Genomic DNA, 20,377 nt, shown 5'->3' on the forward strand with positions numbered 1-20,377 from the left:
GTAATGCAAAAAAACACATTTCCTAGGTTTCCCTGTCTAGTCTGATTGACCTAAGAAACTGTGTGGTAGTTTCTTGTGGCTTTTTAATTAACCACTATATTAACGCTAGTTTTGTGAAAGCAATTTGGGTTGATACTGTGTAATGGAATGTGTTCTCTTGCTCGGGTGGTATAAGCCTGTGTGGTGTGGGTGGGAGTGTGTGGTCTTTGACTCAGGCTCTGGATCACTGATAGAGACGGAAGCATGCACTTCCCTGGCGCTAAGCCTCTTGTCTTCAGAGAGCAGGTTCAGACAGCGTTCGGAAGATCTGTGATATTTGATTTGTATGCTACATGATCTGCAGCTATTGATTTCTCCAGTTCCTTTCTTTGTAGGCCTCCTCTGTATTTCCATTCTTGACTCCAGGCTGTGTTGGAGTGCTCTACATTAGGTTTCGTTCTCCCATGTGCATTCTCCACTGTGGGGTATACATGTGCATGAATTCTGCTTTATTCAAATGCCTTTTTCACCCTTTTACACTTTAGCACATCTGCAACAAGCGTCTAAAGCAGTGGGTGTGACTGTTTGAGTGTGCATGTGCACACACGTGTGTGTTAGGAGTGTGTGTGTGGTGGGGGTGTTCACAAGCTAAGTCTTTGCAGATGTAAAATAGTATCTTAATATTTAGATGTCTGAATATTCTGATAGGCTTCCTAATCCTAAAGCCAAACATCATCACTGATCTACCATTGTCTAATTGTGACTTTTCTCAGTTATCATTAGTCATATTAGACATCTTATTTCTGTCAAAACAAAATACGTGATGAAAGTTAGAAAACAGCGTCCAGCTACTCTGAGTGACAGCAGTCCATTGCCACTTCCTTGAAGCTTAGTTGAGTCGTTTTGATTCTGCTTCATACGAGTTCTGAAATGCCGCCAGTCTTTCTGTCATGACTATGAGAAGCTACGCTCATCGCAGCTTCTATTAGCTAATTTCCATCATATCTAAACCAATGAGGCAGTAACCCAGACCAGTAACGAGCCCCAGCGCAGCCATTGCCTCACATTATCAATGACCTCAAGTGTTTGACACTCCACTGTCCCCATTACATCCCCTCTGTCCGGGTCACTGGGGACCCTGGATGGGCCCACAGCCCCCACTCATAGCTGATACACTCTAGGTCAGTGACTGCTGCAGCATACTCTGGGTCAGTGGTGACCAGCAGTATAATTAGGATGCTCATAAACTCTGGTTCAGTGAAAACATTACTCCCAGTGTTCTAGTCATGTCCTCTTTCCCCCGGGTTGGTGCTGATTCCCACTAGGATCAGTGCTCAGCCCCCTGGCTGTGGTGGCGTGGGCACTGGCACAGTTGGGACCCTTGTGTATTGGAGACCGGTACCAGGGCATGCTCACACACACTGACACACACAGTCTCTCTGGGCACCCAGATGGAGTTATTTCCATGTGGCTAGGTGCTCAGCATGAAGCCTCACTCTGTCTGCCTCTGTGCGGACTCACTGCACATATGGGCCAGTGAGAGAAAGGGATAAAATTGAATAAAATGGCATTTGCATAATAATGAGGACCATTAGCGATGCTGTGTGATTTTTCTCCCTCAGATGTCTCCGATGATGCATGTAGCCTTGTATTTCTGTTCTTTTGAACTCCTAGCAGATATTGTTTTGTTCTGTGGTTGTTTCAAAAGCTCTGCACCCACCTTCTGCCCAACAGACTACATGTAACTAATTAATGTCACACTATGGTGCCATACATGGATGCCACTGAACACCTGTATGTGTGGCTGTGCGTGGGTGGGTGGGTGGATGCATGTTTTTCTGTCTGCGCGTGTGTCCATGTTCATACTTGTGTGTGTGTATGTGAGTGCAGTGTGTGCGTATGCGCGCGCGCGCGCGTGTGTGTGTGTGTGTGTGTACTGCACTGATTTTTGTTGTGTTTGAGGGAGAAAGAAGGAGAACGAGGCAGAGAGAGGGGGACATGGAGAAAGAGAATGAGACAGACTGAGAGACAGTGTGAGTCTGAGGGGGCTTGTTTGTCTTGCGGGTGCCAGTTTGGGCTGCTGCCCGGGTGCCAGTGTGGCGTGGCGATGCGGGGGCATGGTTTTGCCCAGACAGATGGTGCTGGGCCTTGTCAGAGTCCCTGCCTGTTAGTAGAATTGATTGCAGAGGCCTGTGCCAGCCTCTCCCAGGACAGTGGCCTATGCAGGCATATCATGGGACTGCCACCACCTTTGAGGCGATAGGTCATGTGACTCACAGCTTATTTTGGGCCTGGTTGAAAATGTGTGAACAATGCAGTCCCATGCAAAGGGTCCCCCTGAGGCAAGTTGTCATGAGCAATCTGGCCTTAATACAGAGCACATTCTGGCACAGCTATTGTGCTCAGTTCCAATCAGCTGCTGCTGTTTGTTGCCCCCAATTCTTGTAGTTGTTGTTGGTATCTTTACTGCAGAGCAAGCAGGTCAGTGGTAGAGACGTTTCTTACTGTAGTAGAATTGCATTCTTTAACCTGCCACGAGCTTTGACACTATGGACAATGTTTCACAATATCCCTTTTGGTGATGCGGTTACGAGGCAATGGAGCTGAAGACAAAAGGCTAGTGTTGTGATGATGTTTTAGGGTGTCATAGGTGTCTCTAGAGGCCCCTCGACTCCCGAGTGGCGCAGTGGTCCAAGTCACTGCAAGAGGTGTCACTATAGTCCCTGGTTCGAATCCAGGCTGTATCACATCCGGCCGTGATTGGGAGTCCCATAGGGTGGCGCACAATTGGCCCAGCATCGTCCGGGTTTGGCCGGAGTAGGCCATCATTGTAAATAAGAATTTGTTCTTAACTGACTTGCCTAGTTAAATAAAGTTTAAATAAAATATCAATCTGGAAAACTCCTATCTGTCTGTGATCACTGGCAACATGGCCTATTCCACAACACAGTCAATGCATCGACCCACTCACTACAATGGCTGTAAAATGATACCCCTAAAGAGAAGAGAGACCATTGGGATGGAGTAAGTGAGGACAGGGTATCAAGGACCAAACCATTGACCGTATCATATAGGAGATTGGCTCATTGTCCTTCCTGGAGAATTGGCATGGAAGCTTATAAAACAGATTGCAGCCACAACATGCAGTAGCATCCACATTACGATGCTGTCCTTATTATTCTACTACCCAAATTCTACCCATTGCCGGCAATTTCACAAATGTTTTCTTCCACTTAAAAAGATTTCCCCAAAGTTTCATCATTCAGTGAGGCCAGTCCAGTTCGCTGTAAGGCTTTGATAACACTGTTGATAACAGCGCTGCTTTGACAGAAACTTAAATTAATTTTGGCTATATTCCATGTCGCATTTGAAATGGATGTCAGGGAGATTGTTCTGTATTTCCATTTCTTCACTGTTGTGTTCATCAAAGTCACTTTTGGGGTTTCAGCCACAGTATTATGAGAAGAGCGTAAATCACGAGGGACGTGATTGAATCAAACAGTGCTTATTAACATACTCATATTATTCACATTTTTGACATTCTTTCTGTTTCTATTGACAAAATCCCCAAATCCTTTTCACTTGAAATTAAAACTGGGTGAATGAATAAGCCTCTTTAAAGCCATGCCAGTGCTGTGAAACATAGATGATCACTATGAATTAGTGTAGCTATTTGTCAGAGTCAAAGCACACGGATATGAATACACATTAGGTCCCTTAAATAATCTTTCTAACTACACTCTCCAAGTATTAAATGACTGCTCTTAATACCACGCACTCACTGTAAATGTACGGTTTTACGGCTAAGCTTGCAAAGTGGACGACTGTGCCAGTATCTCGAAGCTCTATTTACAATGTGTGTGCATGTATTACTTTAATAGAAATATATCATTCTCTGTCCATAGAGAAATCTCGGATAGGATTGCGCCTGCTCGCACCTTATCAGCAGGAACCGGCGAGCTGAAGCTGCAGATTTGGAAGTGATGATATCTGTGAGAGCTGGGACCTGAGAGTATGTGGTTATAAAGAGAAAGGCAGAACAATGTCTCCATTAGCCTATCTCTGCTCTCAGCCACTGGAGAGGGCCCATTCAGCTGGGGGTCCTACCGCAGCAACAGGGGGTCCAGGGCAGACAGGGGTAGGCATGGGAGGGGGTCATTAGAGGATCAGATATAGAAAGTTGTGATGGAGTTCTGTGGGCCTTAGAGGCGTTGGTCTGCCCAGTCTCACCATCCCTGGGTTCATAGAGCAGGTAACACACAGTCATTTGGGGAGGGGAGCTGGCTTGGGGCCACATCGTCTTCCGCCCCAGTTGGGCTGCTCAGACGGGCATTAGAGAGAGGCCCCGGGGGTCATCTCTCCATCACAGTGCGACGGGGACCGAAAGCCGCTTAACAGCTCTCGAACTAGTGCACTGACCTTCCATGATGGATAGCACTTGAGGGACTGGAACTGTGTGGGTCTGACATGTACTTCCTTATTTCCAGCGAGTCACTGTGGAATGGAGCCGCTGTGGCCTTTAAGGCTTTCTCACAGCCAGTGGAGTGTGTCCCACAATTCACTGGGGTTCATGGTCACTGCCTCCTCAACAAGGAAGAGCGCAGCATTGCAGTCACACAGAAGATCTCCCCAATTGCTCTCCAAACACGCTCAAACAAAGCTCTCACCAAACTGACAAATATTACTGAAGCATCGTAAAACCAAAACATAGGCTACTATCATAGCCAAATGTAAGTAGCATTGATCTCAAAGATCCCAAGATACCATATTAGGCAAATATCAGTATGGTAAGCCTCATGTTAGAGCCAGTGTCCTTACTCAGCCAAAGCACATACAAATGTATTAGGACAAAACAAACCATTCCAAACATCCTGCTAGTGTAATAAGGCCAATGTCATGCCAATACTAAAAATAGCATGCAGCATTGAATGTAGGCCTATATTAAACTACACTCTATAGTGCATGATTTCTTGCAGCAGTAGACAGCTGATCCCACAAAACCATCAGTGAAGGGCAGTTGGGAGCTCTGTTATGCACTTTAAAGGTCATTTAACCAAAACATTTGGCCTCACAGAAACACCTGAGCCTTTGTGTCTCTCCTCTCTTGCCCATTCTGCCACATCTGAGCCACTCTTAGATCTGCCGTGGTTTTGTACATTGGTTATGTCTATCTAAGGATTCCAAGGCTTTCTTCAAAGGGCCTTTGCGCTGACCTCTCTTCCTCATAGGTAAAAGTTGGTCAGAAACACAGGAAGCTGAATGAAAGGGATTAGTCCACAGACAGGAACTACTGGGGAGGGTGGGAGGGATAGGCCGGGGCCGACTGGCCTTCAGAGAAGCTCTACTGACGCTTTCTCTCTTCAAGGAGATCGTTATCGGTGAGAAAGTAAACCAAACACAGGTTCAATAATTAATCAAATATTCTCTTGAAATGTACCCACTTCTCATTTTTTTGGTGTAAAAAATTCAGAAGCTGAGATTTGCTTCCTTAGCCTGAGGAAAGGCTCCACAGAGCAGCTAAAGACTGGAGGATGGGCAGGGATGATCACTGGGAGGATATGCTGTTTGCCTCTCCTTTCACTCGAGTGTCAGCCTCTCAAAGAGAATCCCCACAATTCCCATGACAATTTGACTGTTATATAATGAGTGCGTATGCAGAATGTATATGCTAAATGATCCCAAACACGTCAAAACAATATTTCTAGAAAACAAGGAAAAGTCCCAATTTGATTCGTGAAAATTGTGTATTCCTTGTGTACGTGTGATATATTTAGTGTTTTGTTGCGTTTCTGTTTAGCCACATATTTTATTTCCCTCTTGTTTTCTCACTCCCTCTTTTTGAGGGAGACAAAGTGTCAGGTATCACTGCTTACCGAAGGGAACTGTTGTGAATGCTTTAGGAAACATGCTCAATATGTCACTGGAAAACAAACACGACCCCGGAATTGTATTTATCCTACTATGCATGAACAGATCACTATCTAATCACAGCCTGTTTTGATAGCACACTCCATCTCTATTGGGAAGGCCTAGAGTATGTAAAGATATATGAATACATTGGGTGTTGTTTCCACTGTCCGTGGGGTGCCTTGAATAAATGTTTCATTCATAAATTAACATTTTAGCATGAACCACAATTATATAATTATAAGACCACACAGTCAATTTCCAGCTATAATGACTTTATTTTGTTCTCCTCCATCTTTCTATGAACTGCGGGTCTCTAATGTCTGTTCCCCATCGATCACAAGCGCTGTGGCACACACTGGAAAGCAGCCGGTGGGGAGAGGGAGGATTTGCAATCAAACAGAGAGGAGCAGTGTGAAATCTCAGGAAGAGCAGCTTCCCCCCATGCCCATGGGCAGGGGATCAGACGGAGAGGAAGCCTGGCTCAGACAGCCAACACCTCCCACTGGCACCCTGATGCAAGCAGCATGCAAACCCACCCCTCACATGTGTATCAGCTGGGGGGGTTGAATTCTGCACGTACTCCCCTTCTCCTCTCCTCCGTGGTCGTGCATGGTAGAGTGTGTATTACACATGTGTGAAGGTAGTGCATTTGAAATCAATGATGAAGTTCACTGGGAATCAAAAAGTGAGAGGTGGATTGGATATTGAATGTTGCTCGGCAGGGTTTCCTGTTGTTCATGGCTAAGTGTGTCTGATGTAATGAATGGAATATATGAAATAGATATGCTTAAAAATGAAACCGACTGTAAGTGAATGAGCGATAGATACATAGGCTGCACTGGGCTGTCTCCAGATCTGGAGAGTTCAGGACTTGCTGTGTAGGGAGAAAAAATGGCATTGAGTCACCTTTCTTCAAAACCCAATCACCTGCTCTCTAAATCCAATCACCTCCCTGTTAAAGCCAGTGCCCTGCCAGTACTGCGGCTCACCCATCCACTCTCTGGGCTGCCCGCTCTCTTCCTGCTCCCGGCCTTTTGGAGCTGCACTCTCCTTCCGTGACACATGAGACTGTGAACTCTTAAAGGGTTTGTTTCAGGCCTAGAGCTTGATTTATTCCAGGCTCCACTCCAGGAGAAAAAAAAAATCTTCCTTTTCCCTCACCTTTCTTTGGCTGCTCCTTTAACCTACTGTGCAACTTCTTTCATGTATCTTCCATGTCCACTGTGTGTTTGGGGTCTGTTTATTTCAGCAGTGTGAGGTGTGCTGAGCTGAATGTGCACAGTAGGTAAAAGGGTCAATACTGTGGCTTTGTGTTGTGCAGGTGGAACAGCCCAGAAGTCCTACATAATGGCTGTATTAGAGCTAGCTGTGTGTACAGACACAGAGAGACCAGTGGGGAACAGGTCCCCTGGGCTGCTAAGCAGGCCTACAGGCTGCCGCCTCCAATTTCCAGGCAAACACATGTAAAGGGTTGCTCTGCATGCTTGTTTCCCTGTGAACTGCACAGAAAGCTGAACTGACAGAATATCTCTGCTGTTTGTGTTTTGAGATTCATAGGTGCTATCAAGTTACTGTACATATTGACCGGGAGGGTGTTCCCTGTGACCCAGTCACCATACCTTGTATTTTCTGTGACTGCCCAAGAAGGGCGTAGGTATGCAGTCCAGCTATTGATTTGATTGATCTGTGCTGTTTGGAATGAGGTCAGTAGGTCGTGGACCTATTTAATTAATTAGGAACAGTAGAATGGAAAATGTATAACAATCAAGGACATGGACTCATTTCAGACCTGCCAGTCAATAACAACCATACCACGATGGGTTTACCCTGGGGCCCTGCAGGGATCCCTGTGGAGCCACATGCAGCATTGTGTGTGGGTGTGTTGTCTGATCATGCATGCGTGTTTGTGTGTTAAACTTTTTTTCTCTCCCTGGAAACACATTCGGGGCGCCATTTACACCCACTGCATACTAGATGGCAACCTACATACAACACAATACAGCCACGGGGCAGCACAGAACATGGCAACAACAGGAAAATTATGGCAACTATCAATCACCACTAGACACACGGTCGTAACCTTTGCTCAATGCTTAGCAATGATTGCCCAAATCAGTGAAAGGACTTCATAGAACACACTGCTGGACTGCAACTACTGTAGCATCAATGGCACAGTGCATAGCAACAGCTACATAGCAACAGCTGTACTGTGCATAGCAACAACTACAAGGGAAAAAGCAGACAGAGCAGGAAGGTTTTCACAGACTGGGTGTTGTTATATCAGCAGTGAAACTCCCTCTATTGTCTTTCTTGTCTGTTAACATTTGAACCTCTCTGAACATGGGTGTTCTTCTCTCCTTGCAGATATACGATCCATTCCTGATGTGGCAATGACGGGGAACTGTACTCAAGAGTGCAGCGAGCTGGGCCACTCTGACGCCTGCTGGATGCCTGGGCAGCCCTCCCCAGTGCGCAAGACCAGAAACCCCCCTAAACTCTCCACCTTCGTGCCTTACCAGGAGAGAGGCAGCCTGGGCCGCTTGGCCAACGGGAGCGCCAGGCTGGGTGGAGAGGAGCACCGAGCCCACCTTCCACCTTCCCGGAGTGCCTATTCCAACAGCGGTCACGCCCCAAGTCAGGACTTTCCCCTGGAGGAGGTGCCCCTGAGCGTGGCCACCGAGTTCCCGTCCACCTCCCCTCCTAGCCACACCCCCAAACGAGAGATCTACCTGTGAGAAAGCCCCATCTCCCATGTCTGATTGGTGCACAGATAGAGGAGCCACAGAGACACACCCACTTTATAAAAAGAAACATGCTCTTATGCTGCATTCATAACAAAGTGGGAAGGTGGTAATTACCTCATAAGATTGGTAAAAATCGTCTTGAACGCCTCTCCACTGGTATTTACTAGTGGGAAACACATCTATCATCCCTAAACTCTGACTTCTCCCACATGCTCACCTCTGTCACTTACTAAGGAAATTACCTTGATAACAGCATTTTCGGCAGTTAAATGCAACAACACAATAGTATTTATAAAAAGCAATCTATTCATATGGTTTTTTAACACTATAGTTTGTTTACAAGCATGATAGCTGTACTTTGAGTTTATGGTTGAAGCAGCTTGTTGGCCTTTAGCCAATCTGCATTTTTCAAAAGATTTAAAGCATGTGAATGCATCCAACTGGTATTTACAACTTCACAACTGGTAATTAGCACCTTCCCATTTGGTTAAGAACTCAGCACGAGGCTCTGAAATGTCCATTTATTTAAATAAATATCCGTTCTGTAGGAAATATGGTCTGTAATTCGTGGAACCATTGGTATGTGCAATAGGAGTTTTTCAGTTTATTTATTTTATTTATTTACATATTTATTGGTTCAATAATGTATTAATTAGTTAATGTATTCATTTATTGATGCAGCTTATTTGAAAGCATTGGTTGAACACTTGTGGTAATATCACACAAAAAAATATACAATCAATCCCTCAAACGCTACTGATTTACTTAGCTTAGCCCCAGCCTGTGGAATGTTCTCTGGAACTTTTAATGTGTGATCAGTGCTTTAGTGCCATAACCAGATAACATTCAACTGACAGGCAATACATCCCTAGGGTAGACTTAATGCTTTTGATTACAAATCAAATTGAATGGTCTTTCTTAATGTACAGTGCTGTAAATACATTTGAATGGTGTACACTGTATCCTGTATATATTTCTGTCTGGCTCAAGCTGATAACAATAGCCTCAGAATTTTTGCAGTTGAGCTTTTCTTTCATTTGCGCTGCTGCTGTTTAAAACTTCATTGGAATGTTTCCCTAAACTTGGACGGACTGTGTGGAAAAGCTCTTGAATGAATTCTACACATACACACCCGTGACCCCCAATCATGATAGAACCATGGCCTTGTACCTCATGCTCTCTGGAGAGCTCTTCAGCCAGTGAAGAGAGCTGTGTGGCAGCATTTAATCGGACAATGTGTGTTCCACTGAGTCTCAGCACTGTGACTTGTCTCTTTTCCTGGAAACAGTACACTTAGAGGCCACCGCACCTGGTCGCACTGACCATTCCCAATCCTTTCCCAATCCTTTATCCAATCCTTAATACTTTAGTTCCTTTAGAACCTGTGGTTCTCCACCTAGATGAGACTATATTCTCTGTCATGTGTGAAAAGCTCCTCTCCAATGCTAGGCCTCCCTATGCCGAAACAACACTATGCTAATCAGTGGCTCTCCACGTAGAGGTCACCATTAACTTCAACCCTGTGTCTCCAGCCTCGTTAGGGCTTCTCTTCACGATCCGCATGAATTTCAATGGTTCTGATGAATGCATGAGGAGTTATTCACACGAGTTTCAGCACAGAACTCTTCAGTCCTGAGAACCACTGAAGTGACTGAGAGTGCTGTGACTGAACTCCCCTGTCTCACAGAAACTAAGCTTTTTACATTCCCAGGCTGACTCCTGAACGGCTTCAGTAATCTCGGACTAAGAGACATTTCAATTTGCAAAGAAGGGAAGCGGTTGTCAATGCCTTAGAAAACACTCTGGTCACCATTTTGTTTGAATAGACCTGTTGCATCCATTGGTGCATGTTATAAACAATGGTGAAATGGTGCCATTTCAAATAAAGTGAAATATTGGTAGCAGGAGTGTATTTACTGTCCCATATTTCCAGTCCATTTCCTGTTGACTTTCATTGAGGCCAACAGGTTATATTAGCTTGTTAGCTGTTGTTCCTCACTCTTCAATTGAGTATGATGTAGATAGAGGACATTCCTGTGGGCTGCAGCAGCTATCTTTTACAAATACACCATTTCAAAGTCATTTAAAATCAGACGTCTGGAGGACACAGGAATATTAGTATGTAATTGGATGATGATTATGCCACCAGCCCGCCTCGCAGCATAGTAGCATTACTCATAGCGTTTTGATTTGTACACTGATTCAATTAGATTTGTACCTTAGTTTTGACCTCAGTGTATTTCTATAGAGAGAGAAACCGTGGGTATGGTCTGAGTAAGGGTGGAAGGGCCTAGAATTGATGCTCCGCTCCCCTAATTACTGTGAGTAATGAGTCCTGAGCCAGGGCATATGTGAGCACTGAGCACACACCCCGAGGACAACACAGCAGCCAGATAATCCAAATCCATCTGCAAAATCAGTTAAAAAGGGGTATTTTTATCTGCACTTACCTCATCGCACTGCCGTCGGCAGCACATGTAGAATAATTAAACTCAGAACATATGGAATTTACTGGACATGGCAATGACTAAATAAGGTGGGTGATTATCCTAGCCTTGAGGGGAAAAATTCACATTATGCTGTTTTCAAAGCCATTCCCTTACGACATAAAAAACGGAGAAAGAAATCCCATGTGGAAAAATATGTGGTTTCGGACACGTGTGATTAAATCACATACAAAATGTAGATGCGAAGCTGCAACTTGTACATGTTTTTACTTTGCAAGGGTTTAGCCGCTGAAATAAAATACACTGTGATGAAGCCCCTTTGCGGCCCCCCCCAACCCCTTCTCAGTGTGGAACAGAGCAGCTTTACAGAGCTACAGCTGCGGGTGAGTTCACTGACCTGGAATTACTGAGAAGTGTGAAAGATGGCGATGAGTGATAAAGCCAACGTCACACAGACTCAATCACTGGCTTTGGATCCTACGCTATGTCTGACTCCTTTCAGATTCACTGGCGTTGACTCGTCTGACTTACTGCGATTCACCGACTCCTCTGACTCGAGCCTGAATCTCCTGTGTGACATGAATCACCAGTTTTATCTCTTTACTAATGAGAGTCTGAATCACTTCTCTCTGGCTTGACTGAATCACTGGTTTTATCTCTTTACTAATGAGAGTCTGAATCACTTCTCTCTGGCTTGACTGAATCACTGGTTTTATCTCTTTACTAGTGAGAGTCTGAATCACTTCTCTCTGGCTTGACTGAATCACTGGTTTTATCTCTTTACTAATGAGAGTCTGAATCACTTCTCTCTGGCTTGACTGAATCACTGGTTTTATCTCTTTACTAATGAGAGTCTGAATCACTTCTCTCTGGCTTGACTGAATCACTGGTTTTATCTCTTTACTAATGAGAGTCTGAATCACTTCTCTCTGGCTTGACTGAATCACTGGTTTTATCTCTTTACTAATGAGAGTCTGAATCACTTCTCTCTGGCTTGACTGAATCACTGGTTTTATCTCTTTACTAATGAGAGTCTGAATCACTTCTCTCTGGCTTGACTGAATCACTGGTTTTATCTCTTTACTAATGAGAGTCTGAATCACTTCTCTCTGGCTTGACTGAATCACTGGTTTTATCTCTTTACTAATGAGAGTCTGAATCACTTCTCTCTGGCTTGACTGAATCACTGGTTTTATCTCTTTACTAATGAGAGTCTGAATCACTTCTCTCTGGCTTGACTGAATCACTGGTTCTATCTCTTTACTAATGAGAGTCTGAATCACTTCTCTCTGGCTTGACTGAATCACTGGTTTTATCTCTTTACTAGTGAGAGTCTGAATCACTTCTCTCTGGCTTGACTGAATCACTGGTTTTGACTCAAGACCATATTAAAATCAAACCACTGAGTTTGAGTCCTTACCACCACCGGTCTTTGCATCCATTTTCTTGTTTTTTTTTCAGCCTGAATAACTGTGTTCTACTCCTTTTCTCCAGCCTATATCAATTGTTCTGAGTCGTTGAATATACTGAATCACATGGTTTTACCTGTCGTTTGAACTCATGCTGAATTTATTATTTGCGTCGACTGCTCTCTAGAGAAAGCAGGGGTTGTTGTCCTTTATCAAAGTAGAGGACAGCATGAACATCTTTGATACACTCCACAGTATGTCCAGTCATGTTTAGTTTGTATTTTTGATATTTTACTTCATGTGAAGTTCACCTGAGTATCCTCTGCCTCTCTGTAGTGGTATTATATGGTGATTGTGGCTATAGATTGTTGGGACATTATGAAACACTGGGCAAAGGATTTTTTCTTGCAGGTGTTACATAAGACTAAGCCTCCTGACATAGTAAATCAAAGTGAGCTGTATGTGGCAAATCTCTCCTGAAGGTGAACTGTACATATGTAGATCTACACGTCCCCGTGTGTGCTGTCAGGCAGGCTATGAGTTTAGCATGAATTCCAAAGATAATTGGTAGAAATTGTTTACTGTTTTTGCTGGGGTGTTAGTGCTGGTTTCTGTTCAAGACCCCTCTCCCCAAATGAGCTGACATTCACTTCACTGCACATTTCATCACTGTCACAGACAGTTCACACTAAAATAAAGACAGCTACCTTGAAAGTATGTCTTAGCAGGAGAGTACCAAGTTGTTATCCTAATTGTTGGTTATATTTATATAGGACAAAATGCTTGTGATGCCATGTTTTTGTACAGTTTTATGTACATGCAAGTGAAGCTTTTTAAAACGTATGACAAAAGCCGATGGCATATAAACATTGTAATGTGTTTCTTGAGATGTGCACATCTTGCCTTGGTTGGATTGATCTTTGCTGAGTCAGTGTGAATGTGGCCGTTCTATGCCTGCACCGTAGTCCTTCACTGGCTCCCTGCTCCTGAGGGCTTTATCAGAACTTCTGTTTATCGTGAACAGTGGATTGTCGGATCCTACCTGTTTGTTCAATTCCTATGTGTTCTGTTTCGTTCTGTTTTCGCATGTTAAGGAAAAATCCCTTGTAATAAGTCCTCAAGAACTTTGTAATAAAATGAGTCCTGTAAAAACAATGGTTTCAGTGACTTATTGAGTGTTGAGTGTGGTTATTGGTAGAATATTGGAGTAATTGTTTCTACTGGTACATAAAAAAAAAACATCACATGTAGCTTGGAACTGTTTAGTATTCTTATAGCGTCGATAGGTGATGACTCATACCCTTTGCTCTTCCAGTTCGCCATATTTTGATTTTTCTGAACACTTTCTCTGAAAAGCACATTCTCTGACTGCTAGTGTCTATTGCTTTTTTTGGACATGGTAGGTAATGCATTTCAGCCTTGGGTGAAAGATTTATCTGACACCTCTAGGACCTATCGTGCTGCAATGTGGCTCATGTATGAGGGCAAACCATTGCATTTCAGAACTACACTGTAGTGCTGACTGTCTATCAATCAATTATTAATGTGTCTGCACTCTGCAAATATGAAGGAGACCCTCTCACTTGAGGGAATGTGCTGGCTCAATGTCAAGGATATTACCTGATTTTAGGACTCATGGAAGTGTCTACATTGCTATTCAGAGAAGTCACTCACTGTTTTGTCAGCTAACCAGATAGAGGGACAGACCTAAAACCATATAATAAAGCCACGGCTATGAAGATGGCACTGTAAAACATTAGTTAATAAGTGAATCCATATTACATGTGCAGCATTTTAGGCAGTGGTTCCAATACTTTTTACTAAGTCAATTATTACCTAGTCTTAAGTTATGGTGTAAATTGTTTACACCAACTCATGAGTAGGAAAGTGTACATTCAAACTGGTCAGAGATTTTAAACAGCAATGGTCAGAAAAGCACAATGCAGCCTCACGGGAAACACTCTATTACTGCACTTCGTTACCGAAGTGACGTTTTCATAACTGGTTATTACTGGTAACTTACGCAGCAGGTTTGCAGAATTACCGTTGCAGGTTAAGAGACTGAGGTTAAGGTTAGGAATATGGATAGGGTTTAGCGAAAATGCTAAACCTGCTACAAAATCACTTGACAAAATGCAAGTCGAGGCAGACCAAACTGACCCCTTCTGGATGCTGAAGAAACTGCACAGGGAACTGTTGGACAAAAACAATGAGGATATGGAGGAAAGATACAGTCATTCCAATCTTGGGACTCCCAGGTTTTACTGAGACATATTGCATTCATTTCTCTCTCTCTCCTCATCCTTATCCATTAGGTTTCTCAGATTGAAGATAGAGTTTGAACACCATTATTAGATGACTAGTTATGGGGATGCAATGACAAGTCTTTGATGCATGCAGGGACAGTCAGTACTGCGATTCAACAGCTCCGGTAGGGAAAAAAACACTGTGCTCCTGTAGCCATTTCCTCAAGATGAAACTACGCCTTGGCTACTGCTGCTGTAGATCTGCCGTTGCCGTGGAAACCTGGCCGCTCTCTCTCTCTCTTTCACCCACGCACGCTCGCTTCGTTAAGCGCTCTGCTGCTGGCAATTAGAAATAAAACCAGCGGCAGGGCTGGCTGCCTTGAAACGCACTCTCCAATTAAACACTGTCAAATAGCAATGTTTCTTAGAGCTACATCCACTCTCTATATAATAGACCATGTGCCCCACAGCAATGTTTCTAAAAGCCTGAACTGTGTGCTGCTTGCTTTGGAAGATGAGAATGTCCAAAAGCCATCTTTCTTAGAAATATACTAAGTACATTTACAAAATGGATCAGGTTCCATTTTTAGGATGTTATTGTTCCAAATGCTATGTTTTCAGAAGCATTATCCATGCTCCTTTAGGCAGGAACATGTTCCCAACAACATTTAACACCATCTAAACATGATTTGTAAAAAAAAAAAAACTTGATGGTTGATTGATACACATCATGTGTGCCCTGGTAATGCACACGTGCACATTTGTTTTTCCTTTTTTCCCTTGATGATTCATACAGGAGCTACAGTACATTCCACACCCAGATACACATTCATTCAAACATGCCTTCAATTACCATATAGTTGATTATGCATGACTGTCCATCGATACTAACAGAGCATATATTTCAGTGAAGTAAGGTTTGTGGTTCATAAGCCCTTAACTCCCATAGAAAATCACTGGTGTATAGTTGTAGCCAGCCATTTGTATTACTGTCTTGTGTATTGACTTTCATACACTAAAGATGTAATTGCTGGGTTAAAATCAATGGACAAATTTAAAGTGCGTCATAATTACAGAGTTTTTTTGTGTAAAGTCGATAACTACACTTGAGAACACTCCGCACTGCATGTCCTACATAAACCAACTTCATTATTTAAAACGCACAAACCCCCATACTACACAAACACACACAAAGACACACACAAAGACACACACACACACACACACACACACACGCAGGTTCTGTGAGGAATAAAAACACACACTTATCAGCCCATTTCTAAAAGCAACCTCTCTCTACTGTGTTGAAAGCGCTATATCATACTCATGTGACAGTCTATTACCGCCCACCTCAATCTCCCAATCGTCTAGACCCAGACACATCAGGAATCAATCACATAATCATCCACATATCCATGTGACTCTGACCATCCAATGGGATCACCCAGAATCAGGATCAGTCTGAGGCACATAGCCAGGCCCACACAGAGTTGTTAGATTGTACTACTGAAATATTCACCAATGAAAATGCACACAGGGATAAATCCCTCATAAATCCCTTATACCATTGGATTGTTAGATTGATGGGGGACTACATTGAAATGTTGTTAGGTGTCTCCAATATGTAGACTTATTGCTTTTTCATGACGATTTTAAACTGTAGTCTATCCTATTCCCACTATGTGCTGTCTCCCATCTGTTCCACTCCGTTCCCCCACAGTTTAACGCTGTCTGTATTGCTTAATCGTTATAGGTTCTGGATACATGGTGTATGAAGGAGGGCTGGCTGCAATTCCCAATTTACTTGCAAACAGCTAATGTTAGCATATTGGCCATTGGAATTCTATGCCTTGCTGCACTAATCAAAATATATGAAAATCACCATACAAAAACCACAATACATTTTTTTTTGCAACATGATCCTCTTTCCTCTCAAAGCTGTTGCTGAAACATTTTCAATTTTGACAGTACTTGCCGATTCAGCAATATTCCATTCAAATTTGGCCTTACACAGCTGATTAAGTATAACAAATGGCTGTTACCCTCAATTTCCAATCCTACAGCCTCCAATAGGATATTGTCACACACACAAAAAACATTGAGGCATCTGTAAAAGAGATTCTGTCCTGCATTTCATTAGCATACCAGGGCCAATGGCTGCAACAGGCAACATTTGCTGTTTGTGTAGTAAAGTGACCGAATATGGGGTTTTGCAGCCAGTCCTCCTCCATTGTAACATTACTGTTTTTAAAGAACAGAGTGAAACAGTACACTTTTAACATAAATATGGACAGACTATGGCGTTAATGAAAACCATCAATATCCTGTGATTCAGACAGAATTAGAAAAATGGATTTAAAACCCTCCTGTGCTCGTTTCATGTTTACTAATTCTAATGTTTACTAAATGACCGCCCCATCATAGCTGATTATAAATCCATAATAATATACGTATATTATCACCTAATGTTGTGTTAGATCTTTTTATCAACTTAAGTTCTTGTGAACATTACAGGTTTTGAACTTCTATTTGCTATTTATGGCTGTCACGTTCGTTATAAAGATGAGACCAAGGTGCAGCGTGAGTAGAGTTCCACATGTTTTTAATAAAACCGAAACTCACCAAAACGAACGAAACGCTATACGAGTAGGGCAGACAGGCAACTAAACATAGAACAAGATCCCACAAACACCAAAGGGAAATGGCTACCTAAATATGATCCCCAATTAGAGACAACGATAAACAGCTGCCTCTGATTGGGAACCATATCAGGCCACCTAGACCTACAAAAACCCTAGACAATACAAAAACTAGCCTACCCACCCTAGTCACACCCTGACCTAACCAATATATAAAGAAAACAGAGATATCTAAGGTCAAGGCATGACAATGGCCTGTAGGCCTCATTGACCTGAGCTCATACAACTTGTTTTTGAGTTTAAAAAAAGCATAACCTATGGATTATTTTGACTGTAACAAATACTCAGATGAAACGTATTGTGCTATTTATCACAGACTACTTTGTGTCAAAGTTTAAGAAGGATTCTTGTTTTGAAACCATTTTACATGGTTCAATAGTGGCAGCATTTTATTCATTTCATTTATTATTTTATATTTCATCCTGGGATATGGCGTATCTCGTTGGCCCTGGGATCATCCTGATAACATTGTCAACCGACAGCCGATCTCTCCTCTCAGGTGGGGATGAAGACCAGGACAAATTCACATTCTTTGACCGGAATGTAACAACAACATCAGCAGGGCCCTCCTCCTCATCACTGGATTGTTCCACATCTCATGGTCTGGATCATATTCTGTGTTGTCTTCAACTTCTGACACTTCCTCCTCTAATACATCTTCACTGTCAGTTTCCTGGCCTCTCTCCTCCTCACCAGTGTCATGATCAAAGATATTATCAAGAGCCTCACATACAGTATAAGGCCTCAAAAAATCTTTATATACCAGAGCTGCGCGAAAAGTTATAGATATTACTGAAACAACGTTGCGATTGTTTGTGAGAATGCCAACAGGTGTGGTTCCCGTAGGGGAAAGATTATATTGGGGAAAGCCAAGAAGGGAAGTGAGGGAAGTGAGGGATGTGTGTGTGTGTGTGTGTGTGTGTGTGTGTGTGTGTGTGTGTGTGTGTGTGTGTGTGTGTGTGTGTGTGTGTCCACACATACATGTGGGGTTCTGGGAGAGGAAGTGTGTCCATCTGATGAATGGGCATGTGCCTGAACTCAATTTTATTCACAAATTGTAGTCTCACCCATTCATTTATAATGACCGGGAACACCACAGGTGTACAAAAGTTCAATAAAACACCCAAAATGTAATGAAAATCATCAAAATGTATGTTGTGTGTTCAAATGCCCTGTGTGGACAAAGTCATGGAACCTTATGGCAATCAGATTAAATGAACTATATTTTTCAGAGAGAAAACTTGTAAATTGGTCCAATTCAACCGAAACACAGCAGGAGGTTAAGTGTCACCCCAAAATGACACAACAATACGAAGTACAGATTTTTTTCAACCTAATTTTGTATCACCCAAATTAAGTTTTAAGACACTAAAAACAATCATGGTCAAACATGGTACAGCCGTCATCTATAATGCATTAAATAATATATACACATATATGCATAAACAACAACAAAAATCACAAAAAAACTATGTATAGTGGGAAAAAAAAATTCAATTAGGCACCTAATGAGTAACATCTCCTTTGGAAAATAGGGTGGCAGGCTTTGGCGCAGACTTCTACAATATTGTTACATGATAAAATTCCACATCAAAAAAGAAACGTCCTCTCACTGACAACTGCGTTAATTTTCAGCAGACCTAACGTGTAAATATTCGTATGAACATAACAAGATTCAACAACTCAACAAGTTCCACAGACATGTGACTAACAGAAATGGACTAATGTGTACCTGAACAAAGGGGAGGGTCAAAATCAAAAGTGACAGTCAGTATCCTGTGTGGCCACCAGCTGCATTAAGTACTGCAGTGCATCTCCTCCTCATGGACTGCACCAGATTTGTCAGTTCTTGCTGTGAGATGTTACCCCACTCTTCCACCAATGCACCTGCAAGTTTCTGGATATTTCTCGGGGGACGGCCCTAGCCCTCACCCTCCAATCCAACAGGTCCCAGACATGCTCAATGGGATTGAGATCCGGGCTCTTCGCTGGCCATGGCAAAACACTGACATTCCTGTCTTGCAGGAAATCACGCACAGAACGAGCAGTATGGCTGGTGGCATTGTCATGCTGGAGGGTCATGTCAGGATGAGCCTGCAGGAAGGGTACCACATGAGGGAGGAGGATATCTTCCCTGAAATGCACAGTGTTGAGATTGCCTGCAATGACAACAAGCTCAGTCCGATGATGCTGTGACACACCGCCACAGACCATGACGGATCCTCCACCTCCAAATCGATCCCGTTCCAGAGTACAGGCCTCGGTGTAACGCTCATTCCTTCGACGATAAACGTGAATCCGACCATCACCCCTGGTGAGACAAAACCGCCATTCGTCAGTGAAGAGCACTTTTTGCCAGTCCTGTCTGGTCCAGCGATGGTGGGTTTGTGCCCATAGGCAACGTTGTTGCCGGTGATGTCTGGTGAGGACCTGCCTTACAACAAGCCTACAAGCCCTTAGTCCAGCCTCTCACAGCCTATTGCGGACAGTCTGAGCACTGATGGAGGGATTGTGCATTCCTGGTGTAATTCGGGTAGTTGTTGTTGCCATGCTGTACCTGTCCTGCAGGTGTGAGGTTTGGATGTACCAATCCTGTGCAGGTGTTGCTACACGTGGTCTGCCACTGCGACCAGCTGTCCGTCCTGTCTCCCTGTAGCGCTGTCTTAGGCATCTCACAGTACGGACATTGCAATGTATTGCCCTGGCAACATCTGCAGTCCTCATGCCTCCTTGCAGCATGCCTACGGCACGTTCACGCAGATGAACACGGATGCTAGGCATCTTTCCTTTGATGTTTTTCAGAGTCAGTAGAAAGACCTCTTTAGTGTCCTAAGTTCTCATAATTGTGACCTTAATTGCCTACCTTCTTTAAGCTGTTAGTGTCTTAACGACCGTTCCACAGGTGCATGTTCATTAATTGTTTATGGTTTATTGAACAAGCAT

The 20,377-nt window shown here is 43.3% G+C and overlaps 1 protein-coding gene across 1 annotated transcript in view; it reads left to right on the forward strand.

The window, feature by feature from the left end:
- Positions 1-13,644, forward strand: part of LOC112250293 (protocadherin-1-like) — a 97,061-nt gene extending 83,417 nt beyond the window's left edge. Inside the window, exon 5 of the mRNA XM_024420331.2 lies at positions 8,254-13,644. Within this exon, the coding sequence (XP_024276099.1) occupies positions 8,254-8,624 (371 nt within the window). The 3' untranslated portion in view covers positions 8,625-13,644. The remainder of the gene's footprint in view (positions 1-8,253) is intronic.
- Positions 13,645-20,377: the final 6,733 nt, after the last annotated feature.

This window comes from Oncorhynchus tshawytscha, linkage group LG30, assembly GCF_018296145.1.
Source record: "Oncorhynchus tshawytscha isolate Ot180627B linkage group LG30, Otsh_v2.0, whole genome shotgun sequence".
Lineage (NCBI taxonomy): Eukaryota > Metazoa > Chordata > Actinopteri > Salmoniformes > Salmonidae > Oncorhynchus > Oncorhynchus tshawytscha.